The following is a 26,275-nucleotide window of genomic DNA, read 5'->3' on the forward strand; positions in this document are numbered from 1 at the left end:
ATTGGTCTGCATTGCTGTCGTCCCAGAGGGAAGCCTCTTCTAAAGATCTAAAAAATATTAGTATTAGTCACAGCACCACTAACATATTCTAATATTAATGAAAAGAGTCTAATAATTGTATGAAGGGTGCAAGAGTATAGTATAGCCTCCAATTCTACCATAAAACTACTCTTAAGAAAACTCAGCACACCTTTTTGCAAAAAGTAAGGCTTAATTTTATTCCATGGTACCTAAAGACATATAATGAAATACAAAAAAATCCAAAGCTTTCAGTCCATCCACTCAAAAAACATTCATACATAAAATAACCAAGATTCAACTCGGGCGTCCCTGGAAGAATCAACATGAGGCTGTCATTAAACTGTTATCTTATCTCTTGAAATTTGAAAAGTTCACTTCAATGTTGCAAAGGACAGTCTTTTAAACGTGCAAACTTTCAAAATTGTATCCAATGTGTTATCTTTGATGCACTCTGTAAGACAAATATACTGTCAAAGTTTCACTTTTTTTGTTACAAATATGTCCTCTTAAGCGTGAAACTTATTTGTCATTCCATTTTAGCAAAGCAGAAGCCGTTACGTTATTCAGCATATGTATAGAAGTTAATCTGTATTTTCACTCGACACACTCTTTTAAAGTTCCCCGCTTTCAAACCACACTTGCGGTAGGGCAATATTCAGCCTGAGTTCAGCTATACACAGAGTATCACAGTTCATAAACATATGCACAAGTTATATAGCACATCACAGCAGTAGTACGTTAGTATATTAGTGCGTCTCTAGCAAAGTAGAAGCCGTTAATTAGGTCAGCGTGTATATCACAATTCATCTGTATTTTCACTCGGCACACTCTAAGACTTTTGTATTACCCCCTTTTTTTTGGTTTCCAAATCTCATTTGTGGTAGGGCGATATTTAGTCTGAGTTAGTAGAAAAACTGGCCAGTTAAAACATTCATGTTAATTAGCTCTTATGATACTTGCGGTTCCGTGCTATTTCAGTCAGATACAGTGCTCCCGGCTTTTATCCACTCATGCGGACGGGAGATGAGACACCACCTGTTTCGGCAATATATCCTGATGTGACAGCGGCTCTGACTTCTGTTACTTGTCTTTAGCATCAAAGTCCTTGTATTGGGAAACAGCTTAATGAACAGCCCTTACACAGACCTCTTCTAAAGATGATGCACAAGAAAGCCTGCAAACAGTTTGCTGCAGACTAAGGACATGGATTACATGTCCTGTGGTCCGATGAGACCAAGATAAACTTTTTTGGTTCAGATGTTGTAAAGCATTTGTGGTGGCAAACAGGTGAGGAGTACAAGACAAGTGTGTCTTGCCTACAGTCAAGCATGGTGATGGGAGTGTCATGGTCTGGGCCTGCATGAATGCTGCCGGCACTGGGGAGCTACAGTTCATTGAGGGAACCATGAATGCCAACATGTACTGTGACATACTAAAGCAGACTTCGGAGACTGGGCTGCAGGGCAGTTTTCCAACATAACAACCCCAAACACACCTCCAAGACGACCACTGCCTTGCTAAAGAAGCTGAGGGTAAAGGTGATGTACTGGCCAAGCATGTCTCCAGACCTAAACCCCATTGAGCATCTGTCGGGCATCCTCAAATGGAAGGTGGGGGAGCACAAGGTCTCTAACATCCACCAGCTCCGTGATGTCGTCATGGAGGAGTGGAAGAGTAATCCAGTGGCAACCTGTGAAGCTCTGGTGAACTCCATGCCCAAGAGGGTTAAGGCAGTGCTGGAAAATAATGGTGGCCAAACAAAATATTGACACTTTGGGCCCAATTTGGACATTTCCACTTAGGGTTGTACTCACTTTTGTTGCCAACGGTTTAGACATTAATGACTGTGTGTTGTTATTTTGAGGGAACAGCAAATTTACACTGTTATACAGGCTGTACACTCACTACTTTTCATTGTAGCAAAGTGTCATTTCTTTAGTGTTGTCACATGAAAAGATATAATAAAATATTTACAAAAATGTGAGGGGTGTACTCACTTTTGTGAGATACTGTGTGTGTGTATGTATATATATATATAATATATATATATATATATCTCCATCTTAATGGGAGGAGAGTCCATGGCTTCATTCATTACTTGTGGGAATTAAGAACCTGGCCACCAGGAGAAGGCAAAGACACCCCAGCCAAAGGCTTAAATACCTCCCCCACTTCCCTCATCCCCCAGTCATTCTTGGCCTTTCGTCACAGGAGATTGGCAGAGAAGTGTCGGGAGATTCGGAGTAGTCTATTATGGAGGGTAGTACTCTTAGGAATGGGACTGGAGTTTTAAGTAGTCCTGTCAGCCTCTCCGTGAGCACTTGGATGAAAGTTAGAGTCCGAGATGCAGGGAGAGTCTTTCTGCTAAAGCATCCCGACTCAGATTCACAGCTCTATAAGCAATCATCGTTGACTAGTTTCGCTGCCTGCTTTCTGCACTCAAGTCCATGTCAGGAGCGATGCTACTTACCCTTGAAAGGCTGTGTTCCTGTTCCACGGCATAGATTTTGGTAGAGATCGTTTTCACTTTTACACATTTGATAACGCAAGAAGACAGGGTCACATGTGTCTCCATTTATCTGTATAGAATCAAAGGTTAATATCCTCGGAAAGGGGATTATTGAACAGGGTAGGATTTATGCATAATATTCTTTATTGTGTTTTTTTTTTTTTTTTTTTTTAAATATAATTTTTATTTAATCATAAAATATTACAACCTTTGTTCAAACATTACAAGTATTGAATAAACACAAAAGTCACACACCGCCTTGGGGCTGAGAGACAGTAGCATCAAGTAACATTGTAATTTCTTTCTCCATCCTTTACAATTCTGGGGAAGTCCAGTCAATTCTTAATTGTTAAGTGAGGTGCGGGGTGTGTATTTGTACCCATGGTTAGTTAGAGTCGTAATCTGTAGGTAATTTGGGATTGTGGCGATTTCCGGCACTTTTAGTGTGTATTTACGCTAGAAGTTCATTGATGATTAAGATATTGCGTGTAAAAGTAGATGAGTAGTACGAAGGCCAGCAGGGTCCACCGCACAGTGCAGGTCGCCCTACATCTCTTTAAGATTATCTTTATGTTGTCATGGACCAAAGTACTTAACTCCAACTGGGGAGGGAGGGGGTTAGTGATCACAAGATAGCAAGACGGGTAGGATAGGGGAGGGGGGGGGAGGAGGGGGCTCATTAAGTGGTAAGGAGGGGGGGGGTTAGAGAAGATACAGAATCAATCGGGTTTCCGTTTCGGGCATTAGCACTACCTAGGGGCTGATAATGCCTAATGTTTAAGCTTGTTTCTTGCAAGTAAGGTCTCCCAGGGTTCCCAGATTAAGGCAGAAGATTTCCTGATTGCGCCTGACTCTATATACAAAATCTTCCATGGACTTAACAAAATTTAGGGTACTCTACAAACGCTTTGCCATCTCGGAGGGTGCACTTTTTTCCAGTTCCTAGCAATTGTCATTTTAACTGAGGTGAGCATGTATATTAGGAGAGTCCTCTTGTGTGGGGGTGTTTTCCTCTAAGCCTAAATGTAAGAGAGCCCTATAAGGATCAGTAACCTCTGGAGACCCATCGTGTTACAGACCATATTGAGTTTACTCCAGAGTGCTTAAGGCTAGGACAAGACCACCATGTGTGTAGTGGGGGTGCCTAGACCACCACAGTTTCTCCAACAGGAGGAGGAGTGGCTAGGATAAGAGGGTCTGAAGTCTGGTCGGGACCAGGTGCCACCTAGTAAGCATTTTAAAATAAAGTTCATACATTGTGGTGCAGTGCAAGGCCGCTTTGGTGTTAGTGATGGCTACTGTCCATTTCTTAGTTGTGTACGTCATTTTTAGGTCTGTTTCCCAGGAGAGCATGTGTCTCGTCTTTGCAGTGTAGGAGGTACCAGTAAGCATCTATAATGTGCTGTGAGAGGTTTATAAGTCTGGAGCCCGTTTTCCATCGAGACCTCCCAAGCCGTAGGGGTCCGAGGCGTATCTCCCAGAAACCCCCATGCCTTCAGCAAGGACACCGCAATCTTAGAAATTCAAACTCCAGGTGCCGCGGATCTCAAATTTAGCCCACCATCTCGCCTTGCGTAAGGAGAGTAGCGGTCTCCAGCGTAAAAATCTCCAACTGTCAAGATCTCCACTTGTCTCCACCATTCAGCCTCACATTAGGGAGGGTCTGAAGAATGTGGGAGTAGGGTTGATAGGAGAAGGGTGGGGGCGATCTGGGCATTATGCCGTAGTTATACCAAAGTAATTGACATCCCTCTCACTATGTGATTAGAAATAATACATTTGGATGTAAGATGTGGGGGAAATCATAACAAGTCAGATAAATCTATATACGTCCGGAAGTGAGGCCTGCTCCAACTCCCTCCATCTCGTGGGTGGGAGGTCTCGCTCGCCTCATGCCGAGACCGTGGGAAATCATTGCTGCTTCGTAGTACAATCTCACACCTTGGTAGGCCTAAACCTCCCTGGTCAAGGGGGACTGCAAGATTGCCGCTGCAACTCTGCGCCTCTTGTTGTTCCAGACATACCTGTTAAAAAGGGGTCTGAAGTTTTTTTAATAATTTTTCTGGAACTGGAAAGGGGAATACATCTCATGGATATATGTTAATTAGGTAATAACATCATTTTCAGGGCCGCAATTCTACCCATCCAGGAGAGTTCATCGTACTTTTTGGCTCTCAAGAGATTGTCAATTTCTTTCAGCAGGCCAGATAGTTCTCTTGGAGGACTACTCTTTATCATGAGATAGAAAAACTCAGAGATGCTGAATCTCCTCTGGTAGACAATTTAAATGAAATATTGCTTCCTGCAGAACTCTCTGCTCTAAATAGTCGAGGTGTATCATATACGCTTTCGTCCTTGGTAACATTAATTTTGTAATTAGAGAGCTTACCAAATCTATTGATTAGGGCCATCAATGGCGGAAGCGAAAGGGTCGGTTCCACAATAAAAAGAGTAAGGTCGTCGGCAAATAATGCCACCCTTCTGAATCGAGGTCATGTAACAATAGCCCTGAATCTGGGTATCTCGCCAAATGGCTTCTGCTAGTGGTTCCATCACCATCGCGAAAGTAGCGGCGACAGCGGACACCCCTGCCTCATTCCATTACGTATATGGTATCCTAGGGGAGCAAAAATCCAGTCCCTTGACTTACTGCTGTGGGGAGGATGTATAGCGCCTCTACTGCTTTACAAAATGAGTGTGGATCCCGAATATCCTCAAGGTCTCAAACATATATCCCATCTCACCCTGTCAAACGCCTTTTCAGCGTCTAATGACAGGGTGAGAAGGGGCAGGCCCATATCATGTGTCTCTGAGAAGACATTTAGCAGCCTACGGGTATTGTCGGTACCTTGTCTGCCCTGGACAAACCCGACCTGGTCCAGATGGATTATAGAGGGCAAGTGTTTCCCCAGTCTGGTTGCAAGGACCTTTGAATAGATCTTAATGTCAACATTGATAAGGGAGATAGGCCTATAGCTCCCACATTCCTGAGGGTCTTTCCCTTCTTTAGGAATGGTCAAAATGTTGGCCTCCAAGTATTCCTTGAGAATCTTGCCTTCCCTGGCCACACCGCTGAACAGCCGGAGAAGGAGGGGAAAAGCAGAGAGGCAAAAGTCCTGTAAAATAACGAGGTAAAGCCATCAGGGCCCGGGGCCTTATGGGGCTTAAGGGACAAGATGGCTGTTTTTATTTCCTCAAGAGTAAATGGCTTTTCCAGATCCTCAATAGACTCTTTGCTCAGCGTTGGTAAGTGTAGTTTTGCGAAGAACTGTCCCAACTCCTCTCTACTTGCCGGCAGGTCACTAGGACTGGCGGTCTAGATCATAGAGGGTAGCATAATAGTCCGAGAAAGCTTTACCAATCTCCTTGGGGGAAACGGACTATCCTCGGGCCGTATTAATAGCCGGGATCCTGCTGTTGACCGCTCGGTTTCTACGTTTGCGGGCTAAGAGCCTGTCAGCTTTGTTTTGCTATAATAGATCTGTTTCAGCTTAAATAGGTTAGTCTGAACTTTTAATAGTTCACGCTTGCTAATTTCAGGATCTTATAATACCTACCTGGGTAGCAAGAGCAGGATCAGGAGCTCTTTTATTAGCCATTTCAAGGGGTCTCAGATCTGCGTACAATTTTGCTAAGGGGATCTTGTGCGCCGCCTTCCACTGGGCCCTTTTCTTAATGAAGTGGCCTCTTAAGTATGCTTTAAGAGCAGCCCACACAATTTTGAGGTTCGTATCTCCAGTGTCGTTAAATTTCAAAAAATCAAGGATTATTTCGGTTAGGTGCGGAATCTCCATTTCTGCGAGACACTGTTCTGGAAGTTTCCAAGATGGTCTACAGTCGGGGGGGCTGTAAGATTGAGAGTTGGGCACTAACCATGTCATGGTCTGACCACAAACAGGACTTAATCTTTGGGGCAGTAAATTTATTGAGTGTCCATGAGTCGCATAGTAAATAGTCTATCCGCGAATACGAGTTTGGGGGGTATCGAGTGGTGTGTGTAGTCTAGTTCAGTCGGAGCTAAACACCTCCAAACGTCAAATAGTCCAAATTGAAACATGAGTCCTACGGAAAGCTTGAGATAGTGTAGCTAAATTGCGGTCAATTGGGTGATTTTTATTTGTTTTTTTTGTCTAGTACTGGATCCCAAACCAAGTTCAGATCTCCTCCCAGCAAGACATGCCCTCTTTTAATGAGATCTAGTTTGTTTAGAAATTTTCGAAGAAAGGGGATCTGTCCCCTATTTTGGGGTAAAATGGAGGCCAGCGTACAAAGAATCCCTTTTAGAGTGCAGACCAAGATGAGGAATCTACCCTCAGGGTCCTGCTCAATATGTTCTACCTTACAGCTGACATCTCGATGAATCATTATGGCAACCCCTCTCTTTTTTTTCCGTGTAGGAGGCAGTTTCACATATCGGGTAAAGGGGGGAACTCCTAGGTAATTTAGAGTCCTTTTCCCAGTGGGTCTCCTGCAAAAATACTAGATGTAATCTATGTGTAAGTAGATAATTGTATAAGAGACTCCGTTAAGTAGGGGGAGTTAAGTCCCTGAACATTCAGCGTAGCCACCGAAATGGGAGCCATACTGTTAATGAATCCCTCCTGTCTTACAGGTCAGGTCTCCAAACGGGGGGGATCAGGGCATAAGACTTGGGGGCAATGGTGAAGGAGGGTGTGGTTGGGGAAAGAGTGGGAGGGAAAAGGGGGGAAAGGATGTTAGGGAGCACCTTAGTCCAAGAACAGAAATTTCGTCTTAGATCTTACTAGCGTATGTCGATGTGTACACAAACACTATCACAATGAGTGATCTCTCAACTATCAGTAAGAGAGCACAACTATATAAGTACGGGGGGGAGAGGCCGGCATGAATAGCCCAGCCCCAGTCAGCTAACTTGAAACATGCCATATTCTCTCTTTCTATGTGGGGACCTTATATTGTTTTGTTAGGGGTCTGACCGCGTTGTTATCTCTGTCTCAACATTATAAACATAGGTGCAAGAAAATTCTACTCTCATATCCCTAGTGTAAGAGTCAAGTGAAAAGATTTATAAGTTGGTCAGTACCTAGTCATTACTGTCTATGTCTTCTGAGGCGCCTCTTAAAGTACTTGTGATTTAGAGTTTTACTCAGGCTGGGTGGTGTGATTTATATCTTATAGATCTGATGATATTTGCATAAACAGTAAAATGAACAACAAAAATCATGACCAATACCAATAAAAATAAAATAATATATATTGATGACCATCATCCCAATAGGACTAATCTGGGGGGTTCCAGTGTTACTACACCTAAGAGCTGTTGTCTAATTGAAATATAGTTGATACCCGATTTACAGGTGACTCCTGACTTGCCCTACCTGGAATAAGTATGGCCGTCTACAGTAAGTGGAAAGTAGAGGGAGAAGAGTATTTCTTCTCTGTAGAGCTTACTCAATGATAGGGGGTAGGCAACCAAAAGGGAGCGTGAAAAATTCATTTATCCATTAAAAGATCATACGGATCTGGATTTCAGTTGATAGAGCTACAAGTGGTGAATGCTACATCTTGGTTATTTCTCTAAGCATCTAACTAGGGTGTGTGTAGCTCTGGGTGATGGTCATCTGAATGCTGTGCCAAAACTAGATAACTCATGAACTATCCCATCTCTTAGCTAATATAGGAAAACTTGAAACATATATCAACAGGTACTTGTGAGCACAAAGAGACGAGATGGGAGAGAAAGAGGGAAAGAAAGGAGTTTAGAGTTTAGAGAATAGGAGGTAAGGAGGGAAAGAGTACAAAGAGGAGAGACAGGCCAAATACACACATGCGAAATACATTTATTATATTGTAGCGGTCTCACCAATCTTCGTGCACCCTCGGTACACACGAGTCAGTCTCTTTAGTTGTATATAGTCTCTTAATCAAGAGTCCAGAACATGGAGAGATAACAATCTGCATATCAAACTAATTGCAATCTACTAGTGTCTCATGTGGGGGAGTCTCTATCCCTAGATATTGAGGTTTTCCTCTGGCTGCTTCTAGGTCTCTGCGGAAGGGGCCCCGATTCAGGGGCTGATGCTCTCAAGCCTCTTCCAGGCACACTCGCTTGGGCAGTTGCAGGTGGATCCTGTGGTAGCAGTCCCCATCTTTGGAGTAGCTCTCTCGCCTGCTGGGGGGAAGAAGCCGCAAATTGCTGTTTATCTTTGTTGATGTAGAGCTTAACGGGAAAGCCCCATCTATATTTTATAGCTTTGTCCCTCAAGATTTTGGTGAAGGGTGGTAGTGCCTTCTTAATTGGAGGGTATGTGGGGAGAGATCCTGATATACTTGGATAGGCAGCGTATTGCTCCGGGAGTGGCTTGTCGCTTGCTAGGGTCCTCAGTAGTTTTTCTCGGAAGGTATAATAATGAAGCCGGGCAAATTACATCTCTGGGTTTGTCCCTTTAGCCGTCCGCGGCCTTAGGGCTCTATGTGCTCTGTCAATCAGCATCTCTTTCTCTATCCCAGTGCCAAGGACAGCAACAAATAGGTCCTGCTGGAATTTTTCCAGATCTTGTGGAGGCACATACTCAGGGATACCTTTCACTCTAATATTATTGCGACGGGTCCTGTCCTCAAGGTCTGCGAGTTTAAGTTCCAGATCCGTGATCTGTTCTGCAAGCCCCTGCGAATAACCTAATAGGTTGGAATGATCTCCCATCAGGTCCTCCTGTTTACGTTCTAGAGCATCTGTTCTTTCACCGATTAGGGCTATGTCTCTTTTCAAATCAGCATGGCCTTTGTCAAACTTCTTAGACAGGGAGTCATGGTGTGAGGCGAGGAGTGACCTGATAGAGTCCATCATATTATTATCGGTAGTTGCATCTTGTTGTTAGAGACGGCCAGTGGCTTGAGTTAGGGTTGTTCTGATGCGAGCATCATTGAGGCTGCTTGTGTCTGAGGCTTCATCTTCTTAGCCCGATTGCTGCCTAGAAGCATGTTGACCAAAGTGATCAGCAACTGTTCTTTTAGGAGTGTTTATGGGACTTTGATTTCTCTTGAAAGTTTGAGGGCATCTTGTGTTTCTGCAGTTGTAGCGGCATTAAGTATACCAAACAGATAAGGAGAAAAATATAGCACTATGAAGAAAACTTTTATAAGGCTGACTGGGGCTATGGCATTAGTGGAGTTATTACATCTTCATCTCAGATCGTGGCAACAATCTATGAATTGAGCTGAGATTAATAGGAATCTGTGTCTTGAAACTTGAGATTGATAGAGCTTTCACAGATGTCTAGTCTCTCCTCTGGGGAGTTGGCCCCTCAGGACGATGTGGGGTCAGGTATGGGGGTATGACCCGCAGGCAATAAGGGCCGGCGGGAAAGGGAGAGGAGAGACTGGTGAAACCGCAAGAAATGTGAAGCAAATCCTGGATCCTAGTCTGTTTCTAGGGTGATCAGTGAGACTAGTTTAGAGGGGTTACTTCAAAAATATATCCCTATTGGGTCTCAGGGGTATTATCTCCAGTAGGCCAGTTAAAATTAAAGCGCAGATAGCCCGGCACCTTGTTGTTAATGTCTGCTTAGGCCTAATACGGTCTAGAAACAGTAGCTATGATGAAGTGAAAGGAGTCTCTTACTGTTCCCAAGCTGCAGTGAAATATTGCTGCCCAGGTATGTTTCTAAGGCAGGCCGGGTCTCTGGCAAAAGCAAGGTGTGTGGTGGCGTACTAGGCCCTCTGTAATAAAGTGCACTTTAAATTCCTGGAGTGAGGGATAAAAAAAAAAAAAGGGTGCTCCACTGAGGTTTAAATCTTTTTAGGCCAATCAGAGGTATTTTAGCAGCTCAGGCTGTCCTAAAGTTAGTCCATAAAGGCATGGGGATAGCAGGTTTGAGTTCTGCAGCACCTGGGTTAATAATTTGTGCAGTTGGTAAGCAGGGGCACGCTTTTTGCTGTTTTAAATATCAGCTTGCTGAAGTGCTGGGGGTAAATTCTTGTGGCTGGAGCACCAAGGGGGCTCAGTTGTTACAGGGGGGGGGCCAAGTTACTTCCCAGGCAATATGGCAGGGCCAATATGGGGCTATGCTCTATGACCGTTAGGTCTGACAAGGGCAAGTATGTAATGTGCTGAAATAGAAGCAGCTCAAAGGTTACGGTCTCACCTAATTAATGCTGATCAGAATTCCCCCCAGCTGGTCAGGGTGTGCTGAATACCTCGTTTCGGTAGGGTGTCAGTGTGCAAGAGAGCACATCAGAGCCTCCGCTGCTTTGTTGGCCGCTGTACTCGTAGCTCCTAGGTTTGCAGGCCCCTGTGTGGCCAAAGCCGACTGTGCAGTGTGATGGGATCCCCTGAAGTTCTTTTAAAACACACAGGGCTCTGCGCTAATTCTCTATGGCGTTTCTTTACAGAGGTTCCTCAGAAGGCTGGTTTTGACGTTTCCTTGCGACCACGGGTCAGTCGGCTCCCCCGGTCCAATTGCGATCTCCCAATAGCCCTCGGAAGCTGCACTGCGCCTCACTACCTAGGAGTTGGTTCCGGAGCGGGTCCCCGACCCTCCGGAGCCCAAGAGGCTCGAAATCCCACTATGTAGCAGAGCTGGCTTGCTCAAAGGCGGCAGTTCAGGGCTAGTCGTCCAGGCGAGGTAATGTATCAGAGCCTGCTCAGGCCAGCGGAGCACAAATATGCCAGAGAGAAGGTTCCACTGTGGCTAAGCAATAGCACTGAAATAGTGCTCGGTATTAGGCACCCAGATGAAGGTTTATATTAAAATTAAAGTTAGGTTGGATCACTTCTAAGTCCTTTTTTAAGGTTTAAGACTCAGAGCTCCTAGAGTGTGCTACCATTCAGCACGGCAGTTAGCTCCGCCCCATTCTTTATTGTGTTTTATGCTGCGACATGTGTGAGATGAGGCTCTGTCAATGTGTGAACAGTCAGGTTTCCTTAGAGAGATACGACGCAGCCTTTTTTGGTGTGTTTTCTCGTTAGTGCAGGGGCGGTCCTGCATGGCACTCCATGTGACCAGGTGTGGCCTCCTTAACTTCCTCTTCTTGACCGGTGGTTGCAGGAGACAAAGCATTTTCTCTTTGATTCGGGCCATCGAGGTGGTGAGTGCCCTGGCCATTGGGGTATAAAAGTGCTGTTTAATTCTTTTTAGTCTGTAATAAAAGCGCAAGCTACAGAGGACTGAGATTTGGTTAAAGAGGGAGTACCCTCTAACATATCAAATTCCTGTGTTTATTGTGAAGATGTTCTGGAGGATCCGCCTGCTCAACTATGTTCCACATGCTTTGATAATATTTTAATATCTAAAAAGAATGAGATATTTAGTACAACTGAGCCGTACACCTCTGAGGGTTCTCTGTCCCACAAGGTGCCTTCCAAGACGCAGTTCCAAACGGGCGGTCTCTGAGGCCTTCAATGCCTTACCACGCCCTACTAAGCGAAAGGTGAAACATAACTATCCATCCCAGGGGTCATCTATTCCATTGGATGTCTCTGATAGATTATCCGCTGATGAAGACGACTCCGACTCTTCAGAGGGGGCTCTCTCTGTGTCAGAATCGGGGACATCTAGACCTCCGTATGCGGAGGAGCTAGACTTTAAGTTTAAGATGGAGCATTTTAGCTTTCTGTTGAAAGAGGTGCTTGCTACGTTAGAGGTTCCGGAACCGAAACTACCGGAGGAACCTTCAATCCCTAAACTAGATAAGATGGCTAATATTATTAAGAACGAATGTGAGACACTCTGCTTTTTCTCCCTACTTCTTTTAAGAAACTGTTCCCCATTCCGGACTCTCAGCTTGAGCTGTGGGTGGCCATTCCTAAGGTGGATGGTGTTATCTCCACGCTCGCTAAGCGCACGACTATCCCGCTTGAAGATAGCTCTTTGTTCAAGGAGCCCATGGATAAAAAAAATGGAATCCATGTTGAAAAAGACATTTCAGCTCTCGGGGTTCGTTTTTCAAACTGCAGCGGAGGTGGCTGCGGTGGCTGGGGCTGCTACCTACTGGTGTGACGCTCTTTCAGCTATGGTCAAGGTGTAGACTCTCCTCAAGAAGATATAGGAACGAATTAAGGCCTTAAGGGTAGCTAATTCATTCATCTGTGATGCAAATATGCAGATTATTCACCTGAATGCGAAGACACCAGGTTTTTCTGTTCTAGCCCGTAGGGCTCTGGTTGAAGTTGTGGTCTGCTGACAAGTCTAGATTACTATCCTTCATTTTTCAGGGGAAAGTTCTTTTTGATCAGGAACCGGACTCTATTATATCCACTTTCACGGGAGGCAAGAGTGCTTTCCTACCACAGGATAAAAAGAATAAACTTAAGGGGTCTACTTTTCGTCCCTTTCGTTCGGGACAATTACTAATGCCAGCAACCTGCCGCGTAAACTGAGCAGTCCAAGGGATCTTGGAAGCCAGCTCAATCTTGAACAAAGCCAAGCAGAGCAAGAAACCCGCCGAGACAAAATTGGCATGAGGGGATGGCCCCCGATCAGTCTATGGATCGCGTAGGGACAGACTATCTCTTTTTGCAGAGGCCTGGATGAGAGACATTCAGGGACCCTTGAGTTCTGAAGGCCATCACCTAGGGTTATAGGATAGGGTTCAAGACTCATCCGCCCTGGGGGCGAATTCCTCCTGTCAAACCTATCATCAAGACCAGAGAAGAAGAGAGACGCCTTAAGGGATCTCTCCTCTATCTGGATAATTTCTGGAAGAAAAGGGTCTGGGGTATTATTCACACCTTTTTGTGGTCCCAAAGGAGGGGCACGTGTCATCCGATTCTAGACCTAAAGGGCCTAAACAAGTTTCTGTCGGTCCCATCGTTCAAGATGGAGACGATCAGATCTATTCTTGCCCCTAGTTCAAGAGGGACAGTTCATGACTACAATAGATTTGAAGGATGCTTACCTTCAGTTGCCAATCCACAAGGATCACTTCAGGTTCCTAAGATTTGCCTTTCTGGACCAACACTTCCAGTTTGTGACCTGGTGACTGCCCCAAAAGTCTTTATAAAGGTTCTGGGAGCATTGCTCGCGGTGGCGAGAACCAAAGGTATTGCAGTCGCACCTTATCTGGACGACATCCTGGTCCAGGCTCCCGCCCTGCAGTCTTGCAGAGGATCATTCGAGGGCTCTTCTTCTTCTTCTTCGATCTCATGGATGGAAGATAAACATAGGAAAGAGTTCCCTGGTTTGCAGCAACAGAGTGGAATTTCTGGGCATGATAATAGATTCTGTATCCATGAAGATTTTCCTGACAGATAAGAGATGTTGCAAGATTACGTCCAGCTGTCTTGCCCTTCAGACCTCCTCAAGGCCATCTGTGGCCCGGTGTATGGAGGTGGTTGGGCTCATGGTATCCAGCATAGATGTCATTCCATACGCCAGGTTCTATCTCCATCCTCTTCATTTGTGCATGCTGAGACAATGGAACCGCAATCACTCGGATTTATCCCAACAGATATCTCTGGACAAGCCGAACGAGGGAGACCCTCTCTTGGTGGATCTTTCCGGATCAACTGTCACAGGGGACATCCTTCTTGAGACCATCCTGGGAGATTGTGACCACGGACGCAAGTCTGTCAGGATGGGGAGTTGCTTGGGGTGCCAGGAAGGCGGACTCGAAAGGAGTCGCTTCTCCTGATCAATATTCTGGAACTTTGAGCTATCTTAATGCTCTAAGGGCTTGGCCCCTTCCGGGGTCGTCCCGATTAATCAGATTCCAGTAGGACAACATTACCTCGGTGGCTAACATTAACCATCAGGGGGAACGAGAAGCTCTCCGTAGCCATGAGGGAAGTATCTCGGATTCTGGAGTGGGCGGAGACCCACAATTGTTCGCTATCAGCGATCCACATTCCGGGTGTGGACAACTGGGAAGCGTATTTTCTCAGCAGACAATAGTTTCATCCAGGGGGAATGCTCTCTCCATCCCGAGGTGTTTGCGGAGATCTGCATCAGATGGGGGACACCGGAGATAGATCTCATGGCGTCCAGACTCAACTTCAAAGCTACCCAGATACGGGTCACGGTCCATTGATCCCCAGGCAGAGCTGATAGATGCCTTTTGAGGTGCCTTGGGAGTTCAACCTAGTCTACATATTCTACATATTTCCTCCGTTACCACTTCTACCTCGAGTAGTGGCCCGCATCAAGCAGGAGTAAGCTTAGGCTATTCTAATTGCTCCATCGTGGCCGGGGAGGAAGTGGTTTGCGAATCTGGTGGGGATGTCATTGTCTCCTCCATGGAGGTTACCTTGTCGCAGAGATCTGCTGGTTCAGGGTCCCTTTCTACATCAAAATCTTGATCCTCTGAGGCTGACTGCATGGTGATTGGACACTTAGTTCTAGCCAAGAGAGGTTTTTCTTAAAGAGTGACTTATACTCTCATTCAAGCCAGGAAACCAGTCACTCGGCGCATCTATCATAAGGTGTGGAGGATCTACTTGTCCTGGTGAGAGGAACGTGGATTTCCGTGGCATAAGGTTAGGGTATCCAGGATCCTGTTCTTTCTACAGGATGGGTTGGAGAAGGGACTTTCCGCCAGTTCCTTAAAGGCTTTATCTGTACTGTTACACAAGAAGCTTGCGGAGCTTCCTGATATTCAGTCCTTTGTTCAGGCTCTGTCTAGGATCAGGCCTGTCTTTTAAGAAATTCTGCTCCCCCTTGGAGCTTAAACTTGGTACTTAAGATTTTGCAGAGGGCTCCGTTTGAGCCTATGCATTCACTTGACATTAAAACTCTTTCCTGGAAGGTTCTATTCCTATTGGCTATTGCATCGGCATGCAGACTCTCTGAGTTGGCGGCCTTGCAATGTGAGCCTCCTTACTTGGTTTTTCACGCCGACAAGGCTGTTCTTCACACTATTTCATCCCAAGGTTGTGTCGAATCGTAAAATCAATCAGGAGATAGTTCCTTCCTTGTGTCCTAACCCTTCTTCTTCAAAGGAAAGGTTACTTCATCATTTGGATGTGGTTCGAGCCTTGAAATTCTATCTTCAGGCCACAAAGGAATTCAGACAGACTTCGTCCTTATTTGTGGTGTATTCAGGGGAAGCGCAAGGGGCAGAGGGCCTCTTCCACTTCCCTATCTTATTTTGGTTGAAGAGCATTATTCGCTTGGCCTATAAGAAAGTGGGACATAAGCCTCCTCAGAGTATTACGGCTCACTTAACTAGGGCTGTGGCTTCTTCATGGGCCTTTAAGAATTAGGCCTCTATGGAGCAGATTTGTAAGGCGGATACTTGGTCCTCCTTACATACTTTTGATAAATTTTACAAATTTGATGTCTTCGCTTCAGCGGAAGCGGCTTTTGGGAGAAAAGTTTTGCAGGCTGTGGTGCCCTCAGTTTAGGGTCCGCCTCTTTTTGCACTCCCGTTTTTTTAATTTTGTCCTCTAGAGCTTTGGGTATTTGTTTCCCACAAGTAATGAATGAAGCTGTGGACTCTCCTCCCATTAAGATGGAAAACATAAATTTATGCTTTCCTGATAATTTCATTTCCATCTGTGGGAGGAGAGTCCACGGCTCCCGCCCGTTTCTCCAGTGGGCAGACCTAAATTTATTTTGTTCTTCTGGCACCATTTATATCCTGATATTTCTCTTACTGTTCCTTGTTCCCTTGGCAGAATGACTGGGGGGTGAGGGAAGTGTGGGGGGGGGGTATTTAAGCCTTTGGCTGGGGTGTCTTTGCCTCCTCCTGGTGGCCAGGTTCTTAATCCCCACAAGTAATGAATGAAGCCGGGGACTCTCCTCCCACAGATGGAAATTAAATTATCAGGTAAGCATAATTTGTTATATTTAAAAACACAACAGGATATACAATATATAGTAAGGTAATCCGGTAGGTGTCCCACTTACTAGAAAGAACCTCAGTCTAATTAGGTAAGTTGCCGCATCTGTGAGGGAGAGACCTCCGGTGTCCAGGTATCTGCTGATATTGTGAGTATTCGTATCTCTTCTTGGAGTATGGTACTTCCAATCTGTGATGAAAGTCAGGAGGCGTCCTTTATAGCTCCTCTCATGCATGTAGATGAAGGAATAAGAGAGTGAAAAATGATTGTGAGATATTGTAAAGTTTAATGCACACAAACACAGACGTTTGAATAACACACTCACATGCTGAAACTTCAAACAATATTTGATATGATATGCCCAATCACGGTCTCAGGGACTGGTTCTGTTTTGAGTTTACACCTGAGCAGGTACCCTTATAGTTCCGGTCCCGTTATTGCAAAGAGTCACTGAGTACACATAAAAGTACTAGGCAAATACCCAGTGTAGCAATAAAAGTTGCACTCACAAGTGCCTGTAATTAAAACAAAGTGTAAATATCCCTTACACGTTTCAAAGGTTTAAATGTTAGGGTACACCTACCGTATTACCTTACTATACTAATATTGCTATATATTGCATATCCTGTTGTGTTTTTATATGAATATATATATATATATATATATATATATATATATAAAAATATACTTTCAAATAGCTTTTTATATGTTTTTACTGTAACAAGTGATTGACTGTACATTGCCTAAGTCCCTATAGCGCTACTACAATCCTTTTTGCGGTGTGTGCGTGTGTGTGTGTATATATGTATATATATATATATATATATATATATATATATATATATATATATATATATATATATATATATATTATATATATATATATATATATATATATATATAAAATAGCAAAAAGGGAGAAAAATATTAGGACACATATGAATGTCCTAAAAAAGCAAGGGAAATAACTATAGCACATGAAAATATATTTTGAAAAATCCAATTTCTTTATTCAAATATCCCACATCACATTCAGTGATTAATCTATTCCACCAGGCTGCGGCAGTTAGAGTGAAATCTTACAATTTAAAATAAAACAACAATAGGTCTACGTAAAGCTAAAAGAATATCCCAGTTCCTATGCATACGTATGCAAACTACAAATGCCTCAACCTATAAGATAGCATATATACAGTGTATTACATAATAAAGAACAATACTATGTTAGAGATATCAAGCTAACAGCTGGTTCATCCTGCAAATGAATATAAACATTAAAACAGCTTTAAAGTCCATGCCCCCACTGTAGATGTAAACAATGGCTCCTGAGACCATATAGTGGCAAGTCACGGAAGGTACCGGTACACGGAAGGCAACAGTTCCTGCTGCACACTAGGTCAGACCGATACAAAGCTTTTGAACATTAGGCAGAAAAAAGGACCGTACTTATCTTTAGTCCTTCAGAGTAGAGTTGCGATGAAACTATTCAATGCTGATCCGTAATTCCTCGGCGTGTGACGTAACCCCCAATGGGGGTGGCCAACTCGTCACTGCAGCTCCAATTGGTTCCTAGCACATGGACCTGTTCCTATTGGTCCAGGAAATCCAAAGGAAAGTTAACCAGTCGCAACTCTGTGTATCATTGTCAGGGGATCCAATAGAGATACCAGAATATATCGTTAGCATAAAAAGTTCTTTTCACACATTAGTAGTTAGTCACCACCTCTGTTAGCCGTTCTCAAGCCCCACAATAGATTCACAGGCATACTTCATGCGCTATCATCTCAGCGCAGGTTCACAGTCCACAGATATGTCCTGCTTCATAGGCTATTTCAGAATCAGCAATAGAGGCTTTTTTGTACTGGGATAAGATTTCAGCTTTCACGCATTACCAATAAAACCTCAGAATGTTGTTGACTTATTTCTGAGGTGCTATACACATAGTGCCAACGCACGTTTCACCCCCCTCCAGAGCATGTGTCTCAGGGGTTATACAGCAATATTTTCTACTCTCTCAGACTTTAAAATGTTTATATATATATAAAATCCCTAAACTGCAGACTGTCTGCTAGTACATAAGATGGTGATAAGGAGGTGGGAGGGAAAATATAAACCTTCCTGTACAAACTACCTTTACTCCCATGAATTTCAGAAGTGTGGTGTGCAGCTGCAATTAGTATCCTAATTGCCAAAAAAACCCACATTTTTCTTTGTTCTATTGGTATCTTTATTTAAAAAAGCAAGAATCTAAGTATAGGAGCCAGCCAATTTTTGGTTTAGCACCTAGGTAGTTCTTGCTGATTGGTGGCTAGATTTAGACACCAATAGGCAAGCGCTACCCAGGTGCTAAACCAAAACTGGGCCGGCTCATCAGCTTACATTTTGCTTTTTCAAATATAGATACCAAGAGAACGAAGAAATTGATAATAGCAGTAAATGAGAAAATTGCTTTAAATGGATCCTGAATCGTGAAAGTTTTGATTTAGACTAGACTATCCCTTTTAATGTGTATATAAGCATATACATATATATATTTATATTTTCTGCCATTGCTGCAGTACTTACACCCTTCGCTGCACAAGGTTCTCATTCCGTTTTACTCCGTTGAGCGCAAATATCGCTTTCACTGAAGCGATATTTTCTTCTTAACTTGTAATCTAGCCCAATATGTAATAATATCTTCAAGAAAAATTGCCCCAAATAATCTGACAGAAACCTCTGAAAGGGCATGACATTGTGATTGGATTAATGGAATTAATTTACCAAAAATTAAACATTACAGCCACGAATAAACAGCGTCTTTCTATATAATTATAAAAGGTTATTCATCCTGAAATATAGATTCGTTTTTAATGTATCTTAAATAGGAACTATCATTAGATAAATATTTTCCCCAAAAAGCATTTTATTTAAAAAAACAAAAACTATTTAAATCAACAAAATCTTATTTTTTTTAAAAAAAATATTAAAAAAAAGCTGATTTTAATTTAAAAAAATATACTGTATATATTTTTTAAATCATTGATTTGTATCTGCTTTTTGTGGCAGTTCTTAGTTGCTTAGCAATAAAGGTAAAGATATTTTAGAGTGATGACCGCTTCTATTGATTTATTTTTAAGTTCTCAGATTCCAGTATAAATTTGCTGCAAGCACCAAAAGTAATAAAATATCAGCTAGTAAACGCTTAGCTTGCATTTGATGGTACAGCGAGTTAACCCTTTCCTGCCAGGGCTAAAGTGTCTACATTGGAACAACGGTTCCGATGTAGACAAATTAAAATCACGCGATCGTGCACACGATCTGCGATATTTCAATTATTGGATCGGGTCTGGGGGGCATCCCTATAACCCTAGGAACGCCCTCCAGACTGCGATCAAATCCAGGAAGCACAGAAGGCTTCAGGACAGCCGTTGGCTATGACGTTCTATTCCGTCATAACGGCTCTAAAGCCCAGTGTAATTATGACGGAATATAACAGCATAGCAGTGTTAAAAGGTTAAAGGATCAGTAAATAAAGTAGATTTGCATAATCAACAAATACATGATAAAAAAGACAATACAATAGCACAAACTGGTTCCTTTCTGTTTTTGGGTCTTAGCAGAAAATTATTGTTCTTGTGTGTGTTATATTTTTTTCTTTTTTTCACCCACTAATTCATCTTTTGTTTTTTATTTCCCTTTTTTGTCTCCTTTCATTCATTCTTTTTTCCTTTTTATTTGTTGTGTAAACAAATTGGAACAGCACATAGAGTAATAACATATTTCTGTCAGTAAAATGCTTGAGAAACGTTAATACTAAATACAAATAGCTTAATAAGAATTATACATAGTAACATTAATTCTAAATAAAAGTAACTTGTTAAAGGGACACTGAACCCAAAGTTTTTCTTTTGTGATTCAGATAGAGTATGCAATTTTAAGCAACTTTCTAATTTACTCCTATTATCAATTTTTCTTCATTCTCTTGCTATCTTTATTTGAAAAAGAAGGCATTTAGCTTTTTTTTTTTTTTTGTTCAGAACTCTGGACAGCACTTTTTTTATTGGTGGATGAATGTATCCACCAATCAGCAAGGACAACCCAGGTTGTTCACCAAAAATGGGCCGGTGGAAAACGGCCACAGCCAAAAAAGGTGATATTGTGCATTTGCAACATACAATGTGTGTGTGTGTGTGTGTTTTTGTGTTTGTCAGTGTAAGTCTGTGTGTAAAAGAGTATTTGTGTTAGTGTGTGAGAGCGTTTAGAGTCTGTGTGGGTGTGAGAAAGTGTGCATGTGAGTGTGTGTTAGTATGCTATAGTGAGCGTGCATGAGAGTTAGTGTGTGTTAGTATGTTATGAGTGTGTGTTAGTATGTTATAGTGTGCGTGAGCGTGCCTGAGTGTGAGTGTTTTAGTATGTTATAGTGTGCCTGAGTGTGTGTTAGTATGTTATACTAACACACACTAACTCTCATGCACGCACACTATAACATACTAACACACACTCAGGCACACTATAACATACTAAAACACTCACACTCAGGCACGCTCACGCACACTATAAAATACTAACACACACTCATAACATACTAACACACACTAACTCTCATGCACGCTCACTATAACATACTAACACACACTCATAATATACTAACACACACTAACTCTCATGCACGCACACTATATTATGAGTGTGTGTTAGTATGTTATAGTGTGCGTGAGCGTGCCTGAGTGTGAGTGTTTTAGTATGTTATAGTGTGCCTGAGTGTGTGTTAGTATGTTATAGTGTGCGTGCATGAGAGTTAGTGTGTTTTAGTATGTTATAGTGTGCGTGAGCGTGCCTGAGTGTGAGTGTTTTAGTATGTTATAGTGTGCCTGAGTGTGTGTTAGTATGTTATAGTGTGCCTGAGTGTGAGTGTTTTAGTATGTTATAGTGTGCCTGAGTGTGTGTTAGTATGTTATAGTGTGCGTGCATGAGAGTTAGTGTGTGTTAGTATATTATGAGTGTGTGTTAGTATGTTATAGTGTGCGTGAGCGTGCCTGAGTGTGAGTGTTTTAGTATGTTATAGTGTGCCTGAGTGTGTGTTAGTATGTTATAGTGTGCCTGAGTGTGAGTGTTTTAGTATGTTATAGTGTGCCTGAGTGTGTGTTAGTATGTTATAGTGTGCGTGCATGAGAGTTAGTGTGTGTTAGTATGTTATGAGTGTGTGTTGGTATGCTATAGTGAGCGTGCATGAGAGTTAGTGTGTGTTAGTATGTTATGAGTGTGTGTTAGTATGCTATAGTAAGCGTGCATGAGAGTTAGTGTGTGTTAGTATGTTATAATGAGTGTGTGTTAGTATGTTATAGTGTGCGTGAGCGTGCCTGAGTGTGAGTGTTTTAGTATGTTATAGTGTGCGTGAGCGTGCCTGAGTGTGAGTGTGTTTTAGTATATTATAGTGTACGTGAGTGTGAGTGTGTTTTAGTATGTTATAGTGTGCGTGAGTGTGAGTGTGTGTTAGTATATTATAGTGTGTTTTAGTATGTTATAGTGTGTGTGAGTGTGTGTTAGTATGTTATAGTGTGCGTGAGCGTGCCTGTGTGCGGTGTTTTAGTATATTATAGTGTGCGTGTGGGAGATAGCTAATGTTTGCGAGTTTGTGCTTATGTGCTAACATACGTAGCGTGTACCCTGCAAAAAATGTTTTGCTGTGCACAGCGCAAGACTGTTTGGATTTGGCCTGAACTAAAGGTGGCCACCCTAGTTGGCAGTAGAAGAACAAACGACGGAGATAAAAAGCTAATTATGAGACAATAAATCTGTAAATATCCGTAAAGTATAAAGAATAGCAGCCCGGGAAGCAGATTCATCCCTGATTCTCAGCACAAATTCTGTTAGTTGCAAAGCAATAAATCACTTGTGTAGGACACAAAAAACACAGGAAAGTCTTGAAATAGTTATTTTAGAAAGAAAACAAAACTAAGATTTCAAATCTTTCCTAAATATTTACAAACCTAAATCCGAAATAGGTGCAATAAACTGAGATTGTCTTTAACATTTTCTTTTTTTCAGGTGGTTCTTCGAAGTGCTGGGATACCCAAAATATACGCTCCCTAATATGGTCAACGGTGTCCTGATGACAATCGTGTTCTTCATTGTGAGGATAATGGTGATTCCAATCTACTATCAACGTGTTTTTTCCACTTTTGGCACAGAGGCGTTTCACAGACTTGGACTTGGGGCACAGTGCGCCTGGATAATTTCTAGTGTATCTCTGGATATAATGAACGTGATGTGGATGATGAAAATCGCCAAAGGGTGCTACAAAGTTCTCTACCACAATGATGGTAAATTGACCAAAACTCACGATAATGGGAAACTCGAATAAAAGGAATATATGGATTGTCTTCCAACCAGCAGCTGTTGGGGCCATTAACAGATCTGCATGCTCTTCGTTTCTGTTATAAAATGCATTCGAATAGACTTCCATTAATACCTCTTTAAAATGTAACACCCTTTGCACTGCCCCTGAGCTACTACAACCATACTACTCCAAAGAAAGGAAAAAACAAAAATTGGTTCTTTAATATTTCAACTGGAAGTTACCTCAAAATACTGCAAAAGTTTTTTTTTTATGATGATGGAATATACATCCAGTGTTCATTTTAAATTTATATAAATTAAATTCAGATATAAAAAGTGATTTTCTTCTAATTTTAAAGGGATTTTAAATACTTCTTGTTTTTGTGTAAAAAAATAAAGAAAAATTGTGCTTTGCTCCACACTCCTTAGAGCAGTGATGGCAAACCTTGGCACTCCAGAGATTTCAGAACTACATTTTCCATGATGCTTTACTGGACTTCAGATGTTTCAGAACTACATTTCCCATGATGCTTTACTGGACTTTAGAGAACCTAAGCATCATGGGAAATGTAGTTCTGAAACATCTGGAGTGCCACGGTTCGCCATCACTGCCCTAGAGGCCAAAAAGTAGACGTGCATTCATCACAAATGTAGACAAAAAGCCGAATTTCTTTTTGTGAATGTGCAACACACTAAGATCTGGATTTGCACTCACAAAAGAAGACATCTGAAAATAGCCGAATGTGCATTTATATCCCTACAAATGACACGAATGCACAGGCCTACCAAAAAGCAAATGCTGCAAATCAAATAGCTGGCCTATGCAAATTGCAGCGTTTTATAAACCTGTTACAGATTTTTCTATTTGGCATCTCTAGGAAGCGTGGTACAGCCTCAATTTTCTTTTTTTTATCACAAAAGCAAGAGGTATTTAATGGTACATTTTTATTAAATAATTACAGATCCAGTGTTTGTTTTAAATTTGATTATATCAAGTTCAAATATAAAAATATTTGATCTATTCTCTGATTTTTAAAAGGGGCATTACATTTCTCTTTGTGTAAAAATAAATTGTGCTTGATCCACACTCACAAATTCTGCAACCTAAGTTTTTAAAATGCTGCAAATTAAATAGCTGATTTAGGCAAATTACAGCATTCTGAAAACCTAAGTTACAGATGTTCCTCTTTGGACTTTCTAGGGAGCGTGGATCAAGCATGTTTTTTTTTTTAACTAAAAAAATGTCCCTCCTAAAGGACCAGTAAAACCCTTAAGAGATATTTGCAATATATTTTCATGATTTATTTTGTCCCCTTTTCATGTATAAACAGCACCCTGCTGGCTTCTCGAGGCTAACCCTGCTACATATATCCCCAATTGGCTTTAACTGATAACTGCAAAACAATGCAATACTAACCTCATAGCTGGAGCTAGCATTCTTGTCTGAGGTCTAAGGGGTCGATTTATCAAAGGCTTCGCAAGCCTTTCGACCCCATACGGCTGCAGGTTCTCACAAGAGAACCTGCATGCCGTATTTAACAAGCAGCGGTCATCAGACCTCTGCTTTCCTAACCTTTCGCCACCTCTAAAGTGGCAAATTTCAATCTCCCCGGTATATTCCGACCGGGGAGATTGACAGCTCCTGCCCGCGCGTGATTGGCTGTGAGCAGGCAGCGGGCGCGATTGCATGCTAGTGCAAAATAGCGCTCATGTGCAATGTTGAATTCCGCCTCGTTTTGATAAATCGCACCCTACAGCCCAGATTGGCTCCTCCAAATAAGGCAAATGGTGGATGGAGTTTGGCTATTGATAAAATATTGCAGTAAAAAGGGTGTTAATTTGTTTAACAAATGTTAAGACTTGGCTGCTATGTTGTTCTATAGCAATGACGGCAAACCATGGCACTTCAGATGTTTCAGAACTACATTTCCCATGATGCTCGATCACACTTCAGAGTACCTAAGCATCATGGGAAATGTAGTTCTGAAACCTCTGTAGTGCCACGGTTCGACCATTATTGTTCAAAAGCTAAACAGAAATGTCTTGTAATTGCAAGGTGATTACTGTCCCTTTTTTTAATTGGTCAGTATTAAAATATGAGTTCACTAAAAACCGTATGCGACACCAGCGGCAATATTAACCTTCCCCCCATTAATGTGTAGAAATTTGATGGTTGTGGGGCTAATGTTGAATAAATAGGAAATGTTCTTGGCAAATATTCTGAATATATTTTTGGCTGTACATATGTATCTATTATTTAGGGAGTAGGGAGGTAGACGTGAACTGAAATGCATAATGATCTAGTTGGCTTTTTGTATTTGTAAATATTTCATTTGACACAGTGACGTCCCTCAGAGAATATTTGAAATAAGTAGCAAAAAAAAAAAAAAAAAATTAAATAAAAAAAAAAAAAAAAAAAAAAATCAATTGAATAAATTGCATTGCCTGGGTATTTACAGCAGGTACTTTAAAATACTTTTGACTCAGGTTTTTTCTAGTGCTTTTTTTATTATTTTAATGTACTTGTGTAGGCTTTAGAATTGAGTTGTTCACGTTGCTAGTGTGCTCTCTCACAGCGTTCTGTTGACCTTATGAATAATTAACGTTAGTTTGCATTTTTAATGAATTTCACCGGGTTCAGTTACACGGAGAGAATCTTAATGTTTCCATCACCTTTTCAAGTTTTTTTTTTTGTTGCTTTAATGCATGAGCCAAATAATGGAAACTGTTATTTTTGATTACTCTGCACTTTGGCAAGAAACACAACAGTTTTAATATGTATAATTTTATTAGTCATTTAATATATAGATGTTTTTGTTTTCCACAATTCTGTAGAAGCATTAAAAAGGCAACTGTTAATAAATACCTGACATTTGTGTCATAACGCACACAAAAAAAAAAGTTTATTATTCATTTATTTTTCCTAATAACAGGAGAGCAATAACCATAAGAGCTTTTATTTTCTTAATCAGATAATGTCCAATAAAATAGTTGCTTAAATGCAATGAATAATGACATTTTGGAAGATTAACTGTTATTTTTGTCTACATGTGTTGTACCAAGATAGGGTTACTGCAAGATCTGTAAATGAATGGAGAAAATTCCCAGTTTATTATGCTATTTTGAATAATGAATGCAATAAAAAAAATTACATTAACCTGTATGTTTTGTGCTATGAATTAAGATATAGGAAGTAGACTGATTAAGATTTCCTTAAGAGTTTAAAGTTTTCTTTTTAAAAGACATTTTTTTAAAAAAAATATGTACCCCTGTGCTAAACCCCCCCCCCAAACTTGCCAGTGAGCAATTTAAAAGGACATGAAACACAGAATTTTTCTTGTATATCAATTTTGTATGAAAACGTTTTTGCAATATAGCTGCATTACCAAAATGTTTATTGTAAAAAAAAAAATCAGTGTTAGTGGCATATGTGGGAGCATTCAAACACCATGGGGTAGATTTATTATATGGCGGGCGGACATGATTCGCTGTAGCCGACAGCATACGTTGTCTGCATTTAACATTGTACAAGCATTTCTGGTGAAATGCTTGTGCAATGCCCCCTTCTGCACATAAGCGGCCAATCAGCCGCTAGCAGGGACCACCAATTTTCCTGATCAGGATGATTACAGTCCACCACGCAAAAGGTGCTGTACAAGTTAAGGAGC

At 41.8% G+C, this 26,275-nt stretch overlaps 1 protein-coding gene across 3 annotated transcripts in view; it reads left to right on the forward strand.

Annotated features, from left to right (window-relative positions):
* The window catches only part of TLCD4 (TLC domain containing 4), a 97,753-nt gene extending 71,989 nt beyond the window's left edge, over positions 1-25,764 (forward strand). For all 3 annotated transcript variants that reach the window (XM_053694050.1, XM_053694052.1, XM_053694051.1), the window contains one exon: positions 22,317-25,764. In XM_053694050.1, the coding sequence (XP_053550025.1) occupies positions 22,317-22,632 (316 nt within the window). In that variant the 3' untranslated portion in view covers positions 22,633-25,764. The remainder of the gene's footprint in view (positions 1-22,316) is intronic.
* The last annotated feature ends 511 nt before the right edge of the window (positions 25,765-26,275 follow it).

The sequence above is a fragment of the Bombina bombina genome, chromosome 10 (assembly GCF_027579735.1).
Source record: "Bombina bombina isolate aBomBom1 chromosome 10, aBomBom1.pri, whole genome shotgun sequence".
Taxonomy (NCBI): domain Eukaryota; kingdom Metazoa; phylum Chordata; class Amphibia; order Anura; family Bombinatoridae; genus Bombina; species Bombina bombina.